The sequence below is a fragment of the Nematolebias whitei genome, chromosome 18 (genome assembly GCF_014905685.2).
Source record: "Nematolebias whitei isolate Nwh7 chromosome 18, NemWhi1, whole genome shotgun sequence".
Classification (NCBI taxonomy): Eukaryota; Metazoa; Chordata; class Actinopteri; order Cyprinodontiformes; family Rivulidae; genus Nematolebias; species Nematolebias whitei.
In genome coordinates, this window is record NC_056515.1 from 26,730,273 (window position 1) to 26,750,372 (window position 20,100).

The window sequence follows — 20,100 nt, forward strand, 5'->3', positions numbered from 1 at the left end:
ATGGATGGATGGATGGATGGATGGATGGATGGATGGATGGATGGATGTTTTAGTCAGTGTGACAACTTAAAAAATAATTCACTCTTGTGAGACTAGCATTTGACAATTACATTTTAGATGTTTTTTTTTACAAACACTACAATTTATCGATTTTTTTGTTTCACAATTAAATTTTTTTGTAAATTAAAGTACAGATAATCTACCAATCAAACCTTTATGTTCTGAATGTAGACATGTTGGTTTCAAATCAAAATGGTGACATAAAGCTGTCTAATGAAGACTGAATAAACATGTTCTTAAAGGCAACTTCAGAGTGATAGAACAGACTCAATTGGACGTGGTTTAAAAACAGAGGTGGCGAGGGAGACAACAAGAGCAAACAGTTCAAGGTCCCTCTTTCTAAGAATTCAAGGAATTTTATTATTTCCTTAGAAAATATTGGTTCAGAGTTTTAGAACATACACAAGGAGGAAACGGGTTGAAGGGATTTGATGCTGAACTGATGGAAGCAGCTGTGAGTGAAAGCAACATTTTTTCTCTGGGTCAAACCTCATCAAATAGTTTCAGATTCATTAACACCTTTGATTCTGTAACACGCCAAAGACCAGTGGAAGCACAAACAGATTTCAAATTGCTCAGTTGTGGATTTTTGTTTCTAATTTCAACAGTTTTTTGACATTTTGACAGGAAATTACAGTAAGTAGGATTTTAGCTAACTAATCAATACCCAGTTATTTCACTTTGAGGGTGTTTATGGTTAGTGTCTAGACATTTCAAAGATGTTTTCTGTCTGATCATATTACTCAAACATCTGTGTCAATTATCTTGCCACGGGTGGTAGTTCATTCTTTCTTAACATTTAACAATTCCACCCTGCATCAACATTCCTGCCTCTCCTTATATTGTTTTTCATCAACTTAAACTGGTCACGTATGAAAACCCGGCTTTTGCTCCACAATAAAACACCACTTTTAGACAAAAAAATATATACAAAGAGAGGTAATATGGACACATAACTGAGGGGAGTGAACCTAAAGAAGAAGCGGAGCACAGAAAGTCAAGTTTCACTACCGTTGTTGTTGTGGGCAGACTCAAGAGGGCATAACTCACCCTATGGTGTCAAGCTTTCACTGTGCAAAACATATTCAGTACCTTTATTCATTCACATCCACATATAATACATGTTTTCTCATAAATGTATCTTGCAAACATAAGTTTAAGACAACATAGAGGGAGACTGAGATAATGCAATGACAGTCTCAGCCAAGATGGCCAAGACAGGGGCCCTTGACTCACTTGTCATTGAGTCGGTCAACACCACAAACCCTAAACCCATCATTCATCTCTGGATTTATTACTACACTTGCACTCTCCTCTTTAACCTTTCAGCTTAATCCTCAGAGAACAATTTCATTTCAAAGGACAATTTATGCACCAAAGATGTAGTAGATGTGTTTTCCGTGTGTTTTCCACACACCATATAAAATCATGTGCGGTGAGCAAATGGATGGCCCGAGTGCCTTCTAAATGTTTGTATTCTATGTGGGGTATGTACTCTAAATATAGTCCCCACGCTGATCTAAAAATGTGAGAACCTCTTCATTGGCATTCTCTCTTCTCACTTTTAAACTAAAATTACTTTACCATTGCATTATCAGCCAAATTCCCAGGGGTGCAATATTTTCAAAGACCACCAACAGCATCTGGCCACATATTATCCTGTCATAGCCAGATGCAGCTCCCCTGCATTCCACATAGGTCTCAGTAAACCCCCATCATTCCTTCCAGATTCTCCCAAGTCCTCTTGTTTTATAGAACTCCTACCTCAGACATCTACCAGTCCACATTAAAGCACAGGTGGAAGTTTGACAGCAGGTGTTTTTATAAGACTTTTAAAAAGGAAGTGGAAAGTCCTGGTATTTGTGCCCAAGCGCTTAATTATTGTTTTTAAGACAGGAGGGTGAAAGTTTAAATGACCAATTGTAAAAAATAAAAAAAAATAAAAAAAAAAGACAAAAGTAATAGACCCTTGAGGTTAGCTCCTTGCACTTTGCTGAACTAGAAGGGAAATGGCATGAATGAACGACACAAGGTGGTCCTTCCATTAACCTGTCACAGTGAGAAGTACTGGCGAAGGAGAGACTGAGAAAAAGAGGCCAAGGGAAAATACATGACCTATTAACCCTCAACAGCACCAATCCAAATGAATTTCCTAAAACTTTATATAGGTTCAAATAAATTCCGTACTTGTCTTGACAAGTTTTTGTATCGCTCTTGCTATATAGTCTGGAACCGAAACCCCAAACACTTTTTATTTCAGGTACTTACAAAAAGTTCTAATACACTTATGTTCCTTTACCAGTGATCATGTAAAACTGCTCAAACAAAACACATTCAAACAACTGATACTCAGCTGTTTATTTTCTACCTCTCTGCAAAAACAATGTGCTCAAGAACTGTCAGAAAGTGGTGCTGATGCATGCTCAGTGATCCAGGTAGATAACTCGAACAAGGTTGAGCCAAGTCCTCGAAAAGAGGATTTTACTTGGTTTCCCTTTACTCTCACACAAATGTATAGTTATTAAAACCTTGTTGGTAGACATGCGCTCATATTCATATTCTGTTCAACCCCAGCCGGCCAAAGAAGATGGCCGCTCGTCTGGTTCTGCTGGAGGTTTCTTCCTGTTAAAAGGGAGCTTTTCCTTTCCACTGTTGCCAATGTGCTTGCTCAGGATGAGAGAGACAACGTGAAGATTCAAAGCAACCTGCTGGCTTCCTTAGATAAATACATTTTAATAATTGGCATGCCTTGAGACAAACTTCTGTTGTGATTTAGCACTATGCAAATAAACTGAATTTAATTGAATTCATTGTTTTGGGTAAAATACAACCCAACATTTGACTTTTCAGTTTACAGTTTTACACTCCAGTTCAACAGGTGATGAAACTGCTCTGGTTTGCCAACATCTTTTGGAAAATAATGAAAGATTTTAGTAATTTCTCACCAGGAATTCAATGTCACTTGTGTTTGTGTCATATCTAAATGATGAATTATACAATTATCAACAACAACAAATTGGGCATTATACTCCTAAAAGAAGCAGCCATGTCAGTTTTCTTTATGCAAATGGTCAAATGTGCAGTTTCCTTTGTCTCTTTATATTCTGGAACCACCTTGTTGATGAGAGTTTGATCATGACACATGGATAGTTGTTATTTACAGTTTGCGTGGTCACAAAAGTCTGGGCTGCTCACATCCAATCACAGAGACTGGTTCCTGTGGACTACGACCAGAAGGCAAAATTTACTTTTCAAACACTTCGCAGTCAAGCAAACAGTAAAACAATGAGTTGCTTTTAACATAAAATACCACTAAAACCATAAGAAGTGTCAACCTCAAACTTACTAAAACAATGCGAAACATTTCTTCAGTCGGATGTGGATGAAGGGAAGTGTGTGAGAATATGATGGTTGTGTTAATGTGTGAATGTGTGTTTACTTCTGTATCCCAAAGGACACTCAGTTGAAACAATGCATTCTTCTTCCCCTACTCTAAATAACCATTACAATGGAATGCCCAATTCCTAACTTAGACCGAATTTTTAGACAAACCGTTAAAACTAAACTATATCCTAATCCCCAAGACAGCACATTTCCTCATGAACAGGAATTGTTAACTACTTTGTTTAAACATCAGCCATTGATTATATGCTGGAATATAACCAGTAAAAATATGAAGAGGTTTCTAATCCCAACAAGAAGATATACCAGTAAGTAAATATCCATATATAAATATATTAATAGATAAGTGAATGCTTATTTTGTTTCGACTGCTTTGTCTGCAGAAAGCTGCGTTACAAACAGTTAGACATTCTTCCCTAATTATGGAATTCTGGGCAAACACTGTCTAAAGTCTAAAGTTTTTTGTTTTGTTTTGTTTTTACGATGTGTGCTTGTTGCTGCTTATTTGCTTTGTGTGTTTTCAAGTCACTATCAGATCCAAATTCTGACAAGTTGATGTTTGAGCTTCTGCTGATGACGGAAGTTGGAAATGATTCAATTTGAACCAAGCTATAGAAGCAATGGTTAACTCACCTGGTTTTTATTTTGGAGGTTTTCTAATTAAATGTCATTATTAAGCTATTTTGTGGTCATTTAAATTCCTTTTTTTTTTACCAGAACAAACAATTGCTTTCATCTTGATTGTGACTGAACGCAATCTTGTCCTATTAATTCATGCTATCAAAAAAATCACATTCTTTGAATAATCATTTTCTTCCTTTCTTTTCTCCAAGTACTAAAAATTTCAGACAAACTGCATGCCTATTTTCTCTGTATTCCCCATGAAGCTCCCCTGTGCTCTCCACAAAAATGTCTCACTTTACTAAGCTGAGTTTCAGCACATCAAGAAACAAACAATTCTGCTATTAGAGGTCTGGCAAACAGCAAACCTTCTTACGGCAAATTCAAGAGATTAATCTTTCTTTCCAGATTTAACTCAACATCTACGAACCCCAATGGAGAAACCACAAAAACAAAACTTCCATCCATTTGCAAAAACATATGAATTGTCCTGAATTAGCCTATAAAACATCTGAATCTTTTCTTATACATGCAAGATATAGGTAAACTTTGTAACACTCCAATGCATTAAAAAGTATTAACTACTTCCAGTCAATTATTTCATTTTTAGAAAACAATGCTTGCATCTCCAGGGCACCTGCAAGAGCATATTCAGATTATACTTTTTGCTCAATCATAGTGACCTGTCATTTTTGACCTCGCATTGCCCTTACAGTCTGTTTAACGTGCACTTGCTCTAAATCAGCTCTCTTTTCCAATCAACCCAACTTAATCAGGACCATCAAGTGGAAAAGGTTGCTGAAACTTGGACGCAAAAATAAGCAGCCATGTCTTCACATTAGCTACCATTAAAATCATCCTCTGGCATTTGTTTTGCCTTTCTCAAGTGTGGAACACTGATGGAAACAGGCCAGAGCTAGATTGGACTAGCTGCCCCAGAGGATTTCCGAGGCCACACAGACTGGGAGTTGGGTTGCACTTAGCGAAATGATCAAGAAGCAATGGAGCTAGACATTAACAACAACGAAAAAAAAACTTTCTTCAAGAATTATTGTATGGAAAGAGTTGCTGTTTCATTTAAGGAAGTTATTTGAGGCTGCGGTGTGCAGAGTTATGTCAATGAATATTTTCATCAAATGAAGCTCAGATTGTTATAATTAGTGGAAGGTATTTTTGGTAGTTATTTTGTTTGTCAAATGAACAACAAGGAAAGCATTTGCAATGTGAAAGAAAATTGAAAAGTGGGGTCTTACTTGTATGGAGAGGAGCGGTTGAAGCATGTCTTAGTCACATCCGTCACGTTGGGATTGCAGCAATCACCTTGATCGTACATGAAGTTATCCCAATTACATTCAGGGTCACATATCCCATTCCCCTGCTTGTGTTCAGGGCACTGGCTCCAGTATCCAGACATGCAGTCACCTGCATCGTTCCCGGTCAAAGGATGGTTGCATTCAGGGTCACATCTATCATCTCCAACTTTGCTGATATCACAGTTAGCGAGAATTAAGCGGTCACGTAGAGAGGAATTGGTAACGTTGTGAATGCTTAGCTCCCAGGATATGTTGTGTCGACTAAAGGCCTCATTAAGCTGCTGGTGCTGCAGAATGATCTGATGATCTGAAACAGTTGGCCTCCTTCTTGCGTCATCCCAAATATTAATGACACGATATCGCACTCTCTTCGGCCGACGGAAGGTCCAAAGCTGGTTGTAGTTTTTAATAACGTCAACATTGTCGCACACAGTTTGGCCACAAACTGGAGTTTCTAGAGTCGTATCTAACGTTATTTCAGGATTTTTAGCTCCTCCCATTCCGCCTAAAAATCCTAGTCGTCCACCTCCTCCTTTCTCAGACTGAGGAAAACTGCCATCTTTTACAGTCAACCACTTACGGCCCGGATGCTCAAAGGTTTCACGAATGATTAGCTGAGGTAGATCTTCAAGGTCCTCGTGGCCCTGCATATCTCTGATAACATCCCTCTGCTTTCGGGCTTGCCTCCATAAACTCACTCTTTCCACTGCCCCTCTGTAATTGTGATTCAGTGCATTTCCACCAATCATCAGAACTTTGCACTTTTTGGTCAAATGACTGAAGATATCGCCGGACTGTTCTCGGCTAACACCCACTTGGGCTCCATTGATAAAGAGCTTCATGTACAGGCTGTCATATGTGATTGCCATATGTACCCATTGGTTGGGCACATAACGGACATTAGAGTGGATGAAGGTCGCTTTGTGAGCACGGTCAGTTTTAAGGGAGAAGAAGAATCGAGGGTCACGGTTTCCATGTTCACTAACCGCCTGGATACCAAGCAGCCAACCTCGGTCACTGGAGGCATAGAAGCATTTGTCGTACAGGCCTGAAGAGAAAAAAACATGAGTGTATATTAATATTTGTGTGCTTGTTGTATTTCAAAGTTTTAAGGGGATTGTAAACAATCAAAAAAGAAAAGGCATTACAATTTGTTAAGTTTTCTATTATAGAAAACCAAAGGGAGCTAAGCTTTTACAGTAAGCATTGCAAACATGTATATATTTACTAATGCTTGTTTTCAAACCATAACTCTTAAATATTCTACATTCTTCTTCTAGTAGAAAACAAAATATATTCAAAAATTAAAGTGGGAAAAAAAAAGCATCAAACTTTTTTTTTAAAATATATCTAAGGGCGTGCTTTTCTGGAAATTGAGTTGAACTGTATGTTTAACTAAGGGAGACCCCATGGAAACCTTTCCTGTATATGTTTATGTGAACAGTGAGTACATTTAAGCTTGTTCATGTAAACGTCCCTCCAGTGGGGTTTGCCAGAAACAACTAGTTTTCTGCTAAAGCCTTGTTTTTGTAGAGGTACCAAAACACTTTTTTTTTTCTTGTTTCACTTGGACTCTGTACGTCAGCTACAGGATGGTAATGTGTTTTGACTTCTTAGGGGATATCTGAATGCTAACTGTTTGTTGGTTTAGTGCATACTGAAAAACCTTAAAAGGTTTATTGGAGTATGAGCAAATTGTGTGTTCACAGGTGACAGAGCTGGACTCCAGGCTTGAGGCACTTCATGGGCTATTCAGGCAATTAAACCTGTTCACATACAGACACTTAATCTATGACCTACACACCCAGCACTGGGTAAGAAGTGTCCTTAGATATAATTGCCTTAGATGTTGATAACTACTCTTCATACTTATCTCTAGTACTTTTATAATAAAGTGAAGATGATTATCACAGTGATGATCATAGCTTTTTCGCCACCACAAATCCACTAAAAAGCCTTTGTTCCCTATCGATTAGGCTTTTTAAAGTCTGAAGTAAGTGGTTGTGTAATGGTGCACTGACATCTTGTTAACTTTGACTTGTTTCTAATTAGATGCACGAAGCAGTATGCATTCATTATCTCTTTGTGTTGTTATACTGATGTTCAAAGATGGGTTGGGTTCAACATTGAGGTTAGTCCTCAGGTGGGTAATGTTTTCAGGCTTTCCTATAAGATTGAAGAAAAAAGCCTTCTATCTGTCATAATGCACTCATATAGACACTCTAGAAGTACATATATATATATATATATATACACACACACACACACAAGAACAAACCAACAGAAATCAGCATCACGGTTCAACCACTTTGTTAAAGCTGCAGGAAGAGCTCAGATATGCATATTGCCATCAAGGTTAAGCAACGTGATGGCAGATGGAATAAAGGAGTGAGACAGTTTGTTTGTCTTACTGCATGGACCTACAAAGCGGCGGCCTGAAGGCGAGAACAGGATGTATTTCCGTTGGAATACAATTTCCTTACTTTTGCTAAGCACCTGCTTCTCCCACAAGGACTGCAGGTCCCTCTGCTGGACCCCATTTATTTTGGAGCAAACCTTAACAATACTCTGAAGGCTGTTCTTATCCTTTAGCAACAGACCACCAAACCAGTAAATAAAGGAACAAGTTAAAATACTTTCAAAAAAAGACTCATAAAATTTCCTTATATATATTAAAAGAATTTAGCTTCATCTGTGAATGGATTCTCTGCTGACCTCGCTTGGCAATACAGTCAGTGTTCACATGAAATTTTAGTTTGGAATCAAACACAGTTCCCAAATATTTGAAAGAGTTTACAATTTCCACATCTTTTCCACAAATGGAGTTTAGTTCAAGCATGCTCCCATTTTTACTAAAAACCACCACAAGCTCCTTTGTCTTAGAGACATTACGATCATGACAACTGTCATCACACCAGTCCACAAAAGCAGGTAGGGCACCACCATGGTCTGACTCTGAGCCTTGAAGAAGGGTTAACCTTGAACAAGTGCTTCTAGTGTAAACAGCTGTCATGATTCTGCCACGCTCAATTAATCTAACACGCTAGAGTTTTCCAGACCCAACACTGTGACTAGTCACATACTGTATGCACACACACACAGACATACATGCACATACTTATGCAGACAGGCATAAATATATATTCTCAAGAACAAATAAACATTCCCACATGTGCAGATAGATTGAAGAACGCACTGGTGTGCACACAGACACACACATCCACAGACTTGCATGTGCACAAGCACAGTTCCTGTCAGGTTCAAGAGCAACCCTCCTTGCACTTGTCATTTTTCTCCTTTCACAAAAACACACCCAGGAAAAAAAAAGTGTAAAATATGCATACACCCACAGAGAAAAATGTCACAAGGACTTAATAAATAAGCAGAGAAGAAGGGGACAATGAAGACTCCTTTTACTTTTCAAATGTTTTGGCTGTGACAGGTCAAGAAAAGCACTTTTCGTAGTTATCCTGATGTGACCAAAATCAATATTTCTGATCAAGATGGGATTTTCCAGGGAATTTTTAAACACTAACCCTAATAATAAAATAAAATAATATGATAATTTGCAACAAAAAAATTCATCACAAGAATTCCATGTTTCCATCAGGTATCATTTATAATTAATTTGCTTAATATGTGGTTTAAAATCAATAATACATAACTGACTAATAGCTGCAATTTTACCTATTTTTTGTCAGACGATAAAGAATAAAATGACTTTTCCTCCATCTGTATTTCAAATAATGACATTTTCATCTCATAATCCATAAAAATTTAATTTAATATAATTTCTCTGTGTTTAAGCTGTTTGATAAGCCAACTCTAAACACTTATTGCATATTTAAATAGTGCCTGATTGCTGAAAAACAAACCAAAATTACAAATTGGAACTGTGGCTTTTGTTACTAAAAGCAAAATGTCAACCCCTCTTCAAGACTGTACTCACAGTTTTTTTTAATTTTACAAATTTTTATCTTAATATTTGTATCTTTATTTGTTACTGTGTGTTTACAAAGATCCCTTTGGAGTATCAGTGGGGAACAAAACAAAAATCAGACACTAGGGAGCACAAGCCAGTGTATGTCTTGTGCCGGTCCCAAGCTTAGGTGAGGGTTGAGTAAGGAAGGGCATCCGACATGAAACCCTTTGCCAAAACTATAATGCGAGTTCATCTAAGTGACACCATGCGGGATCGGTTGAGGCTGGGGTTAACAACAATCACCACTGGTGCTGTTGACAAACAGAGTGCTGGCAGAAAGTGTTCTACTGTTAGCCGAAAACTACGAGGAGAGAAACATGTCAGGAAACAGAGGGAGAAGAGGAAAGTCAAGAATGTAGGCTGATGGTGGTAACTCTGAAAGTGGGGACAATGACAGGCAAAGGTAGAGAGCTGGATGACATGATGCAGAGAAGGGAGGTAGATGTTGTATGTGTCCAAGAGACCAAGTGGAAAGGCAGCAAGGCTCACATCATTGGAGCAGGGTTCAAACTGTTTAGCAATGGTGTGAACAGGAAGAGAAATGGAGTAGGGGTGGCCCAGAAGGAGAGGTTAGTAAAGAATGTAGTAGAGGTGAAAAGAGTGTCAGATCGGGTGATGTATCTGAATGTAGATAGTAGTAGATAGTCTAACTATGCATGCATCAGGATAAATGGTCTGATGTTAAATGTTGTCAGTGGTTATGCTCCACAGATTGGAAGTAACGTAGAGGCAGGAAGAGACATTTTGGAAGGATCTGGATGAAGTGATAGAGAGTATTCCCAGGGAGAAAAGAGTGATGATTGGAGAAGACCTGAATGGACATGTTGGTGAAGGAAAAAGAGGGGATGAGGAAGTGATGGGTAGGTTTGGTGTCAAAGAAAGAAACCAGGAAGGACAGATGGTGGTGAGAATGGAAATGGCTGTAGTCAACACTTATTTCCAAAAGAGGGAGGAACATAGAGTGACCCACAAGAGTGAAGGCGGTAGTACGCAGGTCGACTACATTCTGTTTAGAAGAGGAAACCGGAGGGAAACTGGGGACTGTAAGGTTGTGGCAGGGGAGAGCGTGGCCAGACAGCATCAGATGGTTGTGTGTAGAATGACTGTTGTTGTGAAGAAGAGAAAAAGAGTAAAATCAGAGAAGACCAAATGGCGGAAGCTGAAGAAGGAAGAATGTTGTGAGGAGTTCAGAGAGGAGCTGTTAAAGGCACTGGGAGGTAAAGCTTCCAGATGGGCAGCTACAGTAACAGTAATTATAGAGAAACGGGTAGGAAGGTACTTTAAATATTATCTGGAGAAAGAAAAGATGATAAGGAAACGTGGTGGTGGAATAGTGAAGTGCAGGAAGCTATTCAGAGAAAGAGGTTAGCCGAGAAGAAATATGATAGTGATAGGATGGAAGAGATGAGACAGGAATAACAAGAGATGCAACTTAGAACAAAGAGGGAGGTAGCTAAGGCAAAGCAGAAGACATTTGGAGTTGTATGGGAGGCTGGACACTAAAGAGGGTAAGAAAGACTTATAGCGATTGGCAAGACTGAGGGATCAGGTTGAAAAGGATGTGCAGCTGGTTAGGCTTGGTAAAAATAGGAATGGTAATGTTCTAATAAGTGAGAAGAGTATGATGGGAAGATGGAAGAAGTACTTTGAGGAGCTAATGAATGAAGAGAATGAAAGGAAAAGAAGAGTCATAGGTCATAGAAACAGTGGACCAGGAAGTGGGAAAGATAAGTGATTGTGAAGTTTGAAAAGCTCCAAAAAGAATGAAGAAGGGGAAGGCAGTAGGACCTGATGACATACCATTGGAGGTTTGGAAATGTCTTGGAGAGATGGCAGTGAGGTTTCCAACTCAAATATTCAATGGCATGTTTGAGGGTGAGAAATGCCTGAGGAATGGAGAAGAAGTGTGATGGTGCCCATTTTTAAGGAGAAGGGTAATGTACATAATTATAGCAGCTACAGGGGATTTAAGTTGATGAGTCACACACTGAAGATCTGGGAGAGAGTTGTGGAAGCAAGACTTAGATTAGAGGTGATTATTTGTGAGCAGCAGTATACCACAGATGCAATCTTTGGTTTGAGAATGCTGATGGAGAAATACAGAGAGGGTCAGAAAGAGCTTCATTGCTTCTTTATAGATTTAGAAAAAGCATGACATGGTGCCGAGGGAGGAGGTGTGGTATTGCATTATGAAATCTGAAGTGGCACAGAAGTATGTTAGACTGGTACAGGACATATACAAGATTTGCTGTAGGAGCGACAGATAGCTTCAAGGTGGAGGTGGGATTGTATCAAGGATAGGCTCTTAGCCCCTTCTTGTTTGCTCTGGTAAAGGACTGACAAACAGTTGAGGTCAGGCAGAAATCCTTGTGGACTATGATGTTTACAGATGGCATTGTGATCTGTGGCGAGAACAGGGAACAGGTAGAAGAGAACTTAGAGAGGTGGAGGTATGCACTTGAAAGAAGAGGAATGAAAGTTATTAAGACAGAATACATGTGTGTGAATGAGAGGGAGGCCAGTGGAACAGTGAGAATACAAGGAGCAGAGGTCACAAAGGTGCAGGACTTCAAGTAATTGTGGTCCACTGTCCAGAAAAATAGGTAGTGTGGTAAAGAGGTGAAAAAGAGTCCAGGCTTGATGGAGTGGATGGAGAACAGTTTCAGGAGTGATTTGCAACAAAAGGGTGTCAGCAAAAGTCAAAGGAAAATTTAACAAGACATTTGTGAGATATTGTATGGTCTGGAGACAGTGACGCTGACAAAAAGACAGGAGAGAGAACTGGAAGTGTCTAAAATGAAGGTTCTCTTAAGGAGTGACAAGGATTGATAAGATTAGGAATTAGATCATCAGAGGTACAGCACAGGTTGAACAACTGGGAGATAAATTTAGAGAGGTCAGACTGAGATGGTTTGAACATGTCCAGAGGGGGGACAGTGGGTATACTGGTAGAAGGATGTTAGAAAAACAACTGCCAGGAAAAATACAAAGTACAAAGAGAAAGGCCAAAAAGAAGATATATAAATGCAGTTAGAGAGGACATGGAGGTAGTTGGAGTGAGGACATTGGATGCATAGGACAGAGTGAGATGGAGGAGGATGACTCACTGTGGCGACCCCTGAAGAGGGAAAAGCCAAAAGAAGAAGTGGCGATAAAAACATGCAGTGTCCATATTTAAATGCTTTTTGTTTGTAACATCACACCAGCTGAAATCAGATATATCTGATATCACAGCAACTATCAGCCAGTGTCAGCATATATTTGTCCACAGCAGTTCATGGAAGGTTGCTTTCATTTCTGGCTTTTGTGATTTATTTTCCATTGTCTATAATGCGGGACACCCCAGCATGACCAGTATACCAGTGCTAATAAAGCACAACAGAGTTTACATAACATTTGGACACAGAAGTTGATGCAATAGTTATAGGTGTTTCAGTGGGTGTGTATGAGTGAACTAGAGTTTCTATTCTTTTTTATGGTTGCTTTTGAACTAGGAATCATTTTTGTTTGCTTTTAAATTGCCTGTAAAATAGCATGAAACCCAAGATATGTTTTTTGTTTCCCCTTTAATTTAAAGTGTAAAAGGTTTCATTAATAACTTGTTTGTGATCAAACAAAACTGGTGCAGTAGAGCATGAACTTTTGAAGTCACTTTGGGATATTTTAGGTAATTATAATCTAAAACATTTAGATAGAAGGGTTTCTAAAGTACAACAAAAACTGACGTCTTTAAATTTCTTCTGTATTTAAACTTTAAACACAAGCATATGCACGAGAAACCTTTTTCAAAATAATTATTGTCTAATTTCAGTGCATTTAAAATATGGACTAGTATAGAATTTGATGCCAGCAACACATTAAACATTACAGAAAGACAAAAAGTAGCAAGGGGGTGTCACATTTAGGAACCTCAGGGTTTTGTCTGAGCTTTTTCAATTGATGTGGTTCTGTTGGCGTCCTTAGGTCAACGTTTTTCAGAGTGAACTATGGTGGTTTTCAGCCAAGTGTAAAGTGGCTGGAAGAGTCACCTCCTCTACGTTTGAGGCTACGGTTCACAAAAGAAAATGGTCTAATGCTCCCTCTGGGTCAAAAGTGAGTCTTTGCCCCAAGCAGAGAATTTTAAAGTGTCTGGGAGTCATGAATGATAGTAGAATAGAACAGGAGATAAGTCAACCCATCTGGGCCTTGTTTGCAATAATGAGTATGTTGCTCTGGTCTGTCGTGGTGAACAAAGAGCTGATCCAGAAGACACCTATCTCAATTTCCCTGATGTCTTTGTTCCAAACCTCATCTATGATAATGAGGTGTGGATCATGAGCAAAAGAATGAGATCCTGAATACAAGCAGCTGAGGTAGGTTTCCTACGTAGAATGGCCGGGCTCAGCCTTGGTGATGAGATGAGTGGCTCCACCATGCAGGGAACTTAAAAAGCCACCGCTGCTCTATTTAAAAGCAGTCGTTTGAGGTGGTTCAGGCATCTGATTAGGATGTGTGTGCTCTCTGAAGGTTTTAGCATACACTTTTTAAGTGAGGACGGCGCTTGTCTCAGTTTGTACCAAGTTTCCTCAAAAAGCAGTCAATGCCTTAAAGTCTATTTATTTTCAGTGCAAAATGGCAATGAAATGTAAGTTTAACATATATTCTGGGAAAATGTGCATTATGACCAAGCCTACAAACCTCAGTTAGATCTGAGTGACCTTTGAGCACTCTTGCCTGCGTTTGCGTGACAAACTGTCATGCCACCTTGATCAATATAGTCACACTGGCTCAGGAGTATCCTGGAAACCCCCTGTCATCCTCTGCAGCAAGAAATGTAACCTGAAACCCTTAATCCAAGGCAGGAGCCACATCTCATCTCTGCACAGAATCAACACCAAATTTTCTGAGTATCATATTTTATCAAATGAACAAAAAGGAAGTGGACATGTGTTCTGTGTTAGGATAAGTCCACGCTTCAGGGGGAAAAGGGGACATCAGGTTCAGTGTTAAAGATAAAAAAGAATTATTCAAGCTAATATTAAAATTTGCAAAAGAAAGTATCTGTTATAGACCCATTACATGGGTGTCTTGCACATGTGTGAAGGTATTGCTGATTCTGAGGCACATGCTGGAATTTCAGAGACATGCACTCTATCATAAAATCAATGTCTTTAGCAGGGAGGTCTGTAGTTATTTTATTAAGACAACGCCAGACCTCATTTCCGCACGATTTGGTTTGTTTTTATAGACACGCAGCAAAATGTGCTCTACTGGTCGGCCAGAAGACCAGATCTGCTTCCTTTGAAAATCGACAGCACATTATAAAAAAATAAAAAATCCGACAGTGACATCACAATTTTAACTGTTGAGCAAATTAAATCATGTTTAACATCATTTAGCAAAACTGTCAACACAAATTGTCCTATATCAAAAATTTTACAGTGTAAAACGGTGAAATTTGAAGTTCATGAGTGAACAATTTTTTTTTAAATCTCTTTGTCCTCTTGTAGTTTTTCCTCATGAAAAAAATGTTTATTTTTATTAGGATTTTTGTAGAAATTTTGTGAACAAGAGTAATTTCAGAAAAAATCAACAAAAGTTACTGAACTTGTTTTACTAATGAATTAATGAATAAACAAGATTCAGGTGTTTTTAATTTACAACCTATTGGTCAGACATGAGGGCTTTTTTGAAGGAATGAAAAAAAATCTAATTTTCATAAAACATGTTTGTTGATCTTATCATGACTCGAGTAACGAAATTGTTAACAACACAGAAGTTACAATTAAAAAAAAAAACTTTTTGAACTCTTCCAACCCACAGAGAATTATATACAAATATCAGTTTGACCCTATATACCAAAAATGCTTGACAAAAAAAAAAAAACTTCTAAGCGCAGGAGCACTTAATGAACCAAAGTGTAATGTTTCATCAACTAACGTCTCAGATCATGATGGAAAACGTTCATTTTTATGAATCTACAAAAATAATTCATTAACACATATGTTTTTCTTGCACAATTGCAGTTTCATTTGCAAGAAGAAAAAAAACTGTGTCAAATCAATGAAACATGGTGGTGGTGACATCATGATTTGAGTTTGTAATCAAGGCAACGATACGAACTCTCCGTTCTCGCAAAATCTAATGAGAAATTATTATGAATTAAAATCTGACTTTTTTTGGTAGAAAAACAACATAAAGTTATTTCATTACTGAAGTGTGGAAAAAGAGTCTAAAAACAAATTTAAAACTTTTTTTTCCCAATTTTTTTTATGGATTTTATTGTTTGTTTTCTTGCAGATGGAAGTGAGGTTGGGTGGAGTGTAAGAATCACAAACAACTTGAAAGCTTTCTTTTGCGCTGCAGTTCTGGACTGATCAACTACTGAACAAGATAATCTGCAGGATTTCTGGAAAAAGTGGGGTCAAACATGATACTGACTGCAAGGTTAAATATGTTTTTATAGTTACTAAACTGCCTTTCTTGGCATTTCCCCAATAAATAAGGTTTCAAATGTAACTCGTCTTCTTTAACTAACTTTTTCTTATTTTAGACATTAAAGTGACCGTTCAGAGCTTCAAATGTTAGATTCTGTGGAGAGGCGATGGGCAGTTTATATCTTACCTGTTGTAAATAGGAAATTATAAATCCAAATTAGGTTAAAAATAAAGTGTCTTGCTGTTATTTTAAATTAAATTATATCCATCCATCCATTAACTTTACCCACTTCTTCCATTTCTGGTCACGGGGGTCACTGGTGCCCATGTCCGTCTATCACTGTGTGAGAGGCGGGGGACACCCTGGACTGGTCTCAAGTCCATAACACTTAGAGACAAACGAGACAAACAACCATTCACTCTCTCACTCACACCTAGGGACAATTTAGAGTTACCAATCAGCCTAACATGCATGTTTTTGGTCTGTGGGAGGAAACTGGAGTACCCAGAGAAAACCCACGCATGCACGGAGAGAACATGCAAACTCGACCCAGAAAGGCCTCTGGCAGGGATTTCAACCGGTGACCTTCTTGCTGAGAAGCAACAGCGGTACCAACTGAGCCACCGTGTCAACCTAAATAAAATTCCAATCCACAAAAATAATAGCATAGCAATTCATTTTAAGGTTTTTTATAATCCTTTAAAATGGCATCCAATGATTGCATAAAATTATTTGATTATTTACACATAGCTACAGCAACATGTAGTTTTATTGCAGCCTGGCAAAAATTTTTGCATTGTTTTTGTTAAAATATTTATGTAACGCAACACTGATTGTGTCAAATATTTATTTGTTTTCTTGTTTGCACAAACTGCTTTGAAAGCTTTTAATGTTTGGTTTCATGACTGCAGAAGTCTGCTTTGGAACTCCATCCCTTGGGCATCTTGTTAGCTTGTCAGTTCGGTCCAAATTAAATCATCTTGTCCACAACAGGTAAGACGATAATTGTAAATAACTTGAAAATTCATGACTGAAACCCAATTCAAATATCTGAACTATCACTTTAACTTAAGATGAAAAGTAGCAGCCAGTCTCTGCTAACAAATAATGAACCAATCATCAGCAAGCGTGAAGGCATCTATAATAACAGAACAATAAATAATGAAAGCTGTTTCTATTATTAGGACCTGAAAGATAATATTCAGATGCATAAACATTTAAAGTGAAAGATCATTTGAACAATATAATCTAAAATGTATGTCTTTGCTAAACTGGAGGATAAATATATTTGAGGCGATTCAAAACCAGAACGGGCTCCAAAATGTGTTTTCATGACGTTGAAACCAAGCTCAGCACGCTTCACAAAATAAAACATAACCACAAGGAATGTTTGCAACAAAGAGGAAGAAGAAAAAAATGTAATATGAAAAAAATGAAAAAGAAGTAAACAGAATTTGCAGCGGTCGAAAACAACACGGTTCTGGGATCAAAACAAGGGGATGGAGCATTTTTAGAGGCCCTGGGATTGCTGTGGGCTGAATTAGATTTAAAAGATTAGTCTGAATTCGTTTGATCGTAATATTTGTTGCCTTTTGTCCCCTTCTCTGGGAGTGATGGGACTAAATCTTGAAAAACCAACGTATAAGCTTATTTATAATCTCTAGATGGGAGGAACCAGTGCAAGTTGGGGGCTGGGCGCAACATCAACACCACCTGTGGAGCATAATGTGATTTTCTGTGTTTTCATCATCGCCTGCTTCAGCAAGGATGGACAGTAATGATTTTGTCTCTGTCTCTGTTACCAAATATCTCACTGGACAAATTATATATATTTTAATGAAATAATTCTTCTAGAACTGACTTAACCCAATTAAATATGGCCGCCGCAGCCAAATCACCTTTAAAAACACAACAGTAGCTAAAACTTAAGTGTGAGTGTAGCTGAGAGTCACACCAGTCAAATATCTTCACTGGATTATTACTTGAAACTTCAGCATTCATTTACACAGCTTGTCTGTTAGCAAAATATCTCAAGAAAACCCTTCAGAAAATGAGCAGCTCGCCGCCACCGTTAATCGACATTAGGCAAAACAAAAAAATAGTTTGAACTCGTTCAGCTTTGCAGGTGTTTATTTTGATGTGGTAGTAGCTGAGGGTCATTTGCAGAACATATTCAGAGCATCACGAGCTCAGCTGCATGTTTCCACATGAGATGGTCTCATAGCCTAAAAGCCTGCACGGCAGCGGGCGACATGCATTCCTTAAGGGATGACTTTTACTTGTGAATGAGTTCATGAACCTTTTTTTGGCCAACACTGCACGGATGTTCCTGTTATCCTGTGTGAAACCTGAGAGTCACTCGTGTCGCAACACCCCCCCCCCCCTCCTTCCCCAAACACCCTTTTTGCGGGGTAAGTCCTTGCCAACAGGATAACACCTCAAAGTGTTCTTGCGTGTCAGCGCCAACACGCAAACACTGGTGACTATTTGTGCGACCAGACCAGAGAGGGGGGGGGGGTGGCGTTCAGAGAGTCTGGCACGTTTAAAAAAAGGCAGCGAGTAAATTTTCCTGTATTGTTCGGCGCAGACTGAGAGGCTGGGGAGTTCAGCTCAGTTCACCTCAGTTCAGAGGCAGCTCTCTGCGCGCGCGATGAGTCGTGTTGGCGACGCCGCCTATCGGCGAGGAGAGGAACAGCGAGACCAATCAGAAAGCGCCACTGGGCCATTTTAACGCCTTGCTGGCGCTCCTTTACGCATGGCTGCAGAGCCGAGCAGAGCGCACGGGATGACATCCCCTCCTGACTTGGGGGGGTCAGGAGGGGGGGTTGGGTCTGGTGACTGTGCAATGGAAGGATCATCTTTATCAGAAACGGTGGCGATCAGTTTGAACCCCGACATTTCAAAATAAATTTAAAAAAAGCGCATCTTCTGTGCGCAATAAGAGGGGAAACCCGTCCTGTCTCCTAACTCCAATAGCCAATCCAGAGGTGTTGCTTTGGTGATGGGGTGGCGTGTGTGTGTGTGTGTGTGGGGGGGGGGGGGGGGCTTTGAGGCGCTCAAAGCTCGCAGCTCTAGCCGCAAGCTCGAGTACCTCTCCACCAAACACACCCACCCACAAACGCACGCACGCACAACGCATGTCTCCCTCTTTGTGCCCGACGTGACGTGCTCGCTCACAAACTTTTGACCATTACATCATAGCTTCAAAATAGCCAAGTCGGCCCAGAGAAAATGACATTTTTACGCACGGTGACATCAGCTGCTGGTGAAAAACACGCAGCAGCCATAAGTCCTCATTGGAGGGGTTGAGCATCAAACATAAATCTTATAATAGCCTATATTAATTTAAAATATGCATATATAAATCTCAAAACTTAAATGAGATCAGGTGACTCTTTTTGTTGCACTACCTGAAATATCCGCTGTCCTTTTCAGAGGATTACATCATTGTCTGCTCAGATAAATGAACTCATATTCAACTCACTGAAAGTGCACATGTGGTGTTTGATAGACAGCGGGATGAATGAATTAATGACTGAGCATTAGGAGTGAGACTAAGAAAAGAGTGATGAAGGGATGAATGATGTTCTACCTGCAATGACTGTGGGCGATCGTTGCCCTCCTTCAGGTTTGATCCACATCTCCAGAGTAAAATTGCTCCTAGGAATCTCCACGCCGGGTTTGAGCCGGAGCTGGTCTCCCCTGCCGGTGAAGTAGACCGCTCTGCCCCGGTGCGCGGAGCTCTCCTCCGCGTAAGAGGAGCGCCGACGCTGGCGGAGCACCCGGCGCTCCGAGCCGGGCAAAGAGCGCTTGCCCCGGGGCAGACGTGTGGCACAAGCCCCCGGGACGGTGGCTCTCGCCTCCCTAAGGCGCACCAGCTCCCTCTTGGATCTCCCCTTCCTCCGGACTGTCCCGCACTCTGCTCCAAAACACAGGATGAGGAGAACCACCAGGCAAGACACCCAGGGTGATGTCCAAAGTTTCATTTTTCGGAAGAAGAGATTGCACAAATATATTTATATATTTCAAACGTGAGGAAAATGAAAAACAAAACAAAAACAAAATAAATAAATAAAACAAAAGTGATCAACTAAAACATGTCCAGAAATGTTCTTCTCGTTGGGATCCTCTTGAGTTTTTCCTTCTGTCTTTTTACAGCAGCAGAATGTCAAAGCGTATAAACTGTCTAAATAAACCCATAAAGCTATGCTGTCCCCCCACCCCCCCACCCCCTCTTTATATTGCTAAGCCACGACCCCCTCTCTTAAGCAAAACTACTCTGGAGACATTCAGGGGACACAGGAA

At 39.5% G+C, this 20,100-nt stretch overlaps 1 protein-coding gene across 1 annotated transcript in view; it reads right to left on the reverse strand.

The window, feature by feature from the left end:
- pappaa (pregnancy-associated plasma protein A, pappalysin 1a) overlaps window positions 1-19,855 on the reverse strand; it is a 108,744-nt gene extending 88,889 nt beyond the window's left edge. Inside the window, exons 1-2 of the mRNA XM_037692009.1 lie at window positions 19,388-19,855; window positions 5,337-6,444 (exon numbers count right to left, since the gene is read on the reverse strand). Of these exons, the coding sequence (XP_037547937.1) occupies window positions 5,337-6,444; window positions 19,388-19,781 (1,502 nt within the window). The 5' untranslated portion in view covers window positions 19,782-19,855. The remainder of the gene's footprint in view (window positions 1-5,336; window positions 6,445-19,387) is intronic.
- Between the last annotated feature and the right edge of the window lie 245 nt (window positions 19,856-20,100).